This window comes from Priapulus caudatus, unplaced genomic scaffold (genome assembly GCF_000485595.1).
Source record: "Priapulus caudatus unplaced genomic scaffold, Priapulus_caudatus-5.0.1 Scaffold20, whole genome shotgun sequence".
Taxonomy (NCBI): Eukaryota; Metazoa; Priapulida; class Priapulimorpha; order Priapulimorphida; family Priapulidae; genus Priapulus; species Priapulus caudatus.
Genome location: NW_014577081.1, coordinates 159886 through 165103, shown reverse-complemented (window position 1 = coordinate 165103; position 5218 = coordinate 159886). Strand labels below are relative to the sequence as shown.

Below are 5218 nucleotides of genomic sequence, written 5' to 3'. Positions count from 1 at the left end.
ATCTCATACCATCTCTCCAGCCCCCACATCCTCTCCTCAAGAGAACACGGCAGTAATTACAATTGTTTGGCGGAGGTAAGGAAAAATACGAGTATTTATGATACAAATTCATTTATTTAACGTTCTTTATGTTGTAACGTTATCTATCTAATGTATTTTAAAGGATAAATCGATTCATCATAAAACAAATTCTCTCCTATATATTGTCATGAAATTCAATGAAATGTTTGTGAACATTTCAACGAACTATTCCGAAGAAAGAGAAATAACTCGTCTACTGCGTGAGAGCTAGGCGTTCATTGTCATTCTAGTCGGCCACTGGAATTTCCGAACCAGCCCCGGGCTGCGACGCAAATTTGAGCGGGTAAGAGATCATGTGTCCATAGTCGTATCCAAACAAGACCTTCTCCCTGTAATTATACGACAGTTGACTCATCAGTTGGTACTTGATCGACATGGGGATCGAGACGTACTCCTCTGTCGACGTATTCGTGTCGAAGGCGTAGAAGACGTTGTTGTCCCGCGTGTTATGACTGCTGGTCGCGTACATCACCCCGCAGATGAAGAACGCATTGCCGACGGACTTCTTGAGCCTGCTCGTATCCGTATTCCACGTTCGCTTGAGGGCTAAGGTCACGGGATCCAACTGAGTGATAACGATCGCACCTTGATTCTCCGCCGTCGAGTAGACGGCCCACATGCCGACTTCGTCCACTTCTAGATCGATGTCCGTGAACTGGTTGACACTGTACGGGTACGTGTTCTGCTTGCCCGCATTAGTGAGGGTGCGCCGCGCAAGGGTTTTCTTCGTTGTGAGGTCGTAGCGATTGATCACTTGCGAATTGTAGCTCGAGTAGTAAAAGGAGTTATTGTAGACGGCAAAGCCCGTTCCGCCGTACGCGTGCGTGAGCGTATGCACCAGGCGGCGCCGGTTCGATATAAAGTCCTTGTAGTTTGCGTACTCGTACAGCGACTTCTGATTAGTGGGATTTGAGACGTAGTAGATTTTGTTCTCGCTGCCCGGTGCTGGCAGCGGGTCTTTGAACCAAGCTCCGTAGTTATTCGCTGCGGCAGTTCCCATCCACCTATGCGTCCACGGCTCGGAGATGGATGATAGCTTTTCTTTTCCACAGTTTACTAGAGCGATACAGAATGTACAGCATATAACATCGATAATATAGTATCGTACGTGCGCACGTGCTTGCATGCGTTCGTGTATCTGTGGACATGTGTCTGATTTTCTCTCGATTCTGATCCACCCTGCTAATTAATGTTTCCTAAGAAAGCTGATACTGGAAACATACAGTTAATTATCAATGAAAATATACTAAATTTGAGAAAACTTTATATAGAATTGCAATAAATGAAAATTAGAGGGGCGGAAACCTAGACGAAAAACATAAAATGACATTAGCTACGAATAACTTCTAACAACTACTAACACCTATCGTTACAAAGCGGCTAAGCCAGTCTCTGTTATCTATATTCCTATTGTCGATTCAGACTCACCTGGCACCGAAATATTATGGGCTCCGTGAAAGAAATCTGGCACGAGGTCCGATTGGCTGCTTTCAGTGACGTGGAATGCGTATTGCTCCTTGCAAGAACCTAATCTTGAATCTAGATCTGCTAACTGAAGCATTGAATATTAATTTTGGTATCAATCTTTGGTTACACAAGTTCGTGGGTAAACAAACGAAGATGGTGGGGAGCATCCCGATTCCAGTGTTAGGGGAAAGTGTTCTAGAGTGATCGAGACGGTGACAGAGGAAGCGTGTAGAATAAGATAGAAAGATAGTGCGAGATAGAAGCAGAGGCCGAGAGATAAAACGAGAGCGAAAGGTGGAGGAAAAGAGCGAGCAACATAGAAAGAAAGAGAGCGAGATAGAGATGAGAGAAGGGGAGCGAAAGAGGGAGATATAGAAATGAAAAGATACAGAGAGAGGGTCAGAGAATCATGTATATGGTGGTAATACCAAGGGTGTTAATACGGTACTTACCTCCTTCTTCAGGGAATCTTCATTTGAGTACAAAAGTTTTACGCTATCTATATATGTCGACAGGTTCTGAACTTGCGCGTGCAAATCCTGCAACACAAAGAACATGTCAGCGCAATGCTTTATACGCAGCGTTTACAATATAAAGTAGTTCCATTTATTTTAACAGAACAGTATTAAATTACGGAAATAGTAAATCATCTCAACGCGTTGAGACAGTAGATAAAGAAGACCTATGCACAGACCCCACGTTGTTATTATGAGCTTGTATCTCACTTATTTCATGGTAGTGTATGGTTTCGTTGATTCGCAGAAGAGCCTGCCTTACCTCTACCCTCTCAGCATCCGTATCATTGTGCGCTATAGCTTCCATGAGATTCGACAGCAGGTCTATTTCATCTCGCATGTTGCGCAAGTCATAGCCATGAATTATGAAGCCGGCTGTTGATTGCATTTCTTCAAATTTCTGCTTCATGCGAGCGAAACGTTGTATGAATTGCCCGCTGATCATTTCGTTCACAATTTTACTCAAGTTTCCCACCTAAAAGCAGCGCAGACGTACGTACAGTTATAAATGGAATCCGTCTTCAAAAAACATATAAATATAGCTATCGTTACGAATACGGCAATTTTTTGCGAGTTTTTAGTATTGAAATACTGATCGCAATATAATTTAATACTCATAAATTATGAATTTCTCGTAGAAATTATAGACGTAAGCTTGCCAGTTTTTCAGAAAGAATTGAAAAAAGCTATATCGTTCTAAAAACGGCGTGAAAGCCAGCAAAAGTATTAAAATAAAAATGTAGCCTTGACCAGACGTAACCGCATATATGCACATCAAGCACACAAAAAAACGAATTAGGAGTTCGGCTAATTACAGTAGAAAACCCCACAAACGCATTCGCTACCTTGTGGCTGAGGTATTTTAGCTCCTGGAACTGGCTGTTGTCGGAGCACAGGCCTGGCGCCGGGGCGTCAATGCGACACACACACTGTCCGTCATGATTCACGGCTTGCACATCGTAGTTGTCGTTTAAGATGTATTCCTCGTCGCCAGCCACATTAAGAGGAAACTGAAACATGCGCCAACAAGCTCGACACTAATTTGTGCACACCTATAATATATCTGCACATCTCATCTCATCATCGACATCTTACACCGACTGCTTTCATCGTTGTACTGCGTGTCTATAAAGCAGCAACGAACGAGAACGAAATGAGACGACTAGAATTCCTTAAGGTAGCGCTTAGTGAAAGATATGTACGAAATGTCATTGTAATCGAACATTTACAGCGCTTGGAACAGCAGTGCTCTTATCTAGTGACGAGTCATGTACAATGGATCCTATACGTACGGCGGATTCTCCTATCGCTGGCCGATAAAATGCCACAAGCAAAACACATAGCGCCGCAAAATTCTGCAGTTTTGTCCACATTTCCATAGCTTCTGTCTGGAGTAATTTAACCCGAATGTCTGTAACATTGCGCTGACACATATTATACCCAGCGCACCCGGATTTAGTTTATCTCAACAGATCCGGGTGGAAATTTCACCTAATCTTTGCGGCTTTTTTGGGACTTTCCCAAGTGTCCGTTTCAACTTCCTGTGCTCGTTAATAACAGTCATTCATTGCCAAAACGTAGAGCGCTTAAATGAATCAAGAGCGGATCTAGCTTTCAGGAGACGGGAGGGTTGATATTCGAGTGAAGGCGTGTCAAAAGCACGCGGTGCTAGGGTGGTTCCGGGGGCATGCACACCTCCCCCTGTGTAGTTACAGGGACATCCTCAAGAAGAAAATGAAAAAGTCAGTCTGCAGGCTGATAGAAACTACTAGACTGACTTTTTTATTTTGGGCTCTATTTTAGAGGTATCATAACATTAGTCATGAAGTTGCTGAACGGGAGGGGGATTGCAACACTCCCCCCCCCATTCTAACCCCCTCCAGATCCGCCACTGTAAATACAATGATACGCAACGACAGGCTGAGTCAACGGATGTGTTCTTATTCGGGCCCGTAGGGTCTATGTCTCCCTGTCTAGGGAGCCGCCTACGCCGACTACCTAACCCTAACCGTAACCCTAACCATAACCCTAACCGTAACCGTAACCCTAACCCTTACCCTAACCCTAACTCTAACCCTAACCATATCAGATAGTTACCAGGGTACGTTCCGGCAGTACCCAGGGAGACAGAGACCTTATCTGCCTCTTCGGTTTAGCCCTGCGGCGACGGCGATGCGCGCGATCAGTCAAGTTGACGCCGAGGCGCGTGATCTTGCTAGGTACTTACTGTACGGGCAGTAACAGGTTATTTAAACCAGCGCGTGAGTCTGTACTATAGAGAAAAACACGGCCGGCCACACGTCGGGGAAGAAATCCGCGGGCAGTGGCGTAGTTAAGGGGGGCAAAGGGGGGTCATGGCCACTCCTGTTGATCCAAAAGTAAAAAAAAAAAAAATAAGAATTGCTCTAATAAAAAGAGAATTGTCGTAGTCAGAATGAAGGCTGTACATGTACTCAAAAGTGCTTCAAATATCATCTCCTGCGATCTACATTTTCAAAATTTTTAAATGTACGTACAGAAACATACAGTAGAATATTTGTTATGATAGACAATATGATGTGGGGGCTTGAGATAATTGATGGCATTCTTTAAGTAAAAATTCAGAAGACGAAATTCCGTTACCATTTTTGTAATTCCAGTACCGCTGCCTTTTTTTTAGAAAAGAGTCAAGTATTAAATATATATGAAATATCCGCAACAATATGACCCTAAAAATGCATGCCAGGGTATAATTTAGACAATAGGTAATATAGATCCGGATCAAACTTTGACCAATGTGTTATAGATTGAAAAGAAATCTTTTGAAGTTAAGGGAAAAATTATACCCAATTTTCTGACGTAATTTGGTTAGCAGCATTCTTGTGCTCTTGGCTTCTTTGCTGAGGTATCCAACTTTCCATTTTGATATGATGACAAGGGTGCCACATAACCTTATAAAAGTTTTGTTAATAGGTTAAAACTTGTATATAATAAACATATTAATCCATAGCATGTAAAACTATAAGGGAAATTTCTCTGAATTGTAAGCCCGTTACCAAGGAATTGCCCATATATGGATTATATCAAGAGCTATTATTAGCTGACTACAACGTCATTGATAAGAGTATCTATATCGTATAGTATGTCTATATATAGGTATATAACGGCGAATATGT

The 5218-nt window shown here is 42.7% G+C and overlaps 1 protein-coding gene across 1 annotated transcript in view; it reads right to left on the bottom strand.

Moving 5' to 3' along the window:
- Positions 1 to 94: 94 nt before the first annotated feature.
- The window catches only part of LOC106811938 (noelin-2-like), a 21579-nt gene continuing 16455 nt past the window's right edge, over positions 95 to 5218 (bottom strand). Inside the window, exons 2-8 of the mRNA XM_014815685.1 lie at positions 4419 to 4427; positions 3356 to 3480; positions 2909 to 3073; positions 2326 to 2538; positions 2001 to 2087; positions 1510 to 1633; positions 95 to 1137 (exon numbers count right to left, since the gene is read on the bottom strand). Coding sequence (XP_014671171.1) covers positions 308 to 1137; positions 1510 to 1633; positions 2001 to 2087; positions 2326 to 2538; positions 2909 to 3073; positions 3356 to 3442 — 1506 coding nt within the window. The 5' untranslated portion in view covers positions 3443 to 3480; positions 4419 to 4427 and the 3' untranslated portion in view covers positions 95 to 307. The remainder of the gene's footprint in view (positions 1138 to 1509; positions 1634 to 2000; positions 2088 to 2325; positions 2539 to 2908; positions 3074 to 3355; positions 3481 to 4418; positions 4428 to 5218) is intronic.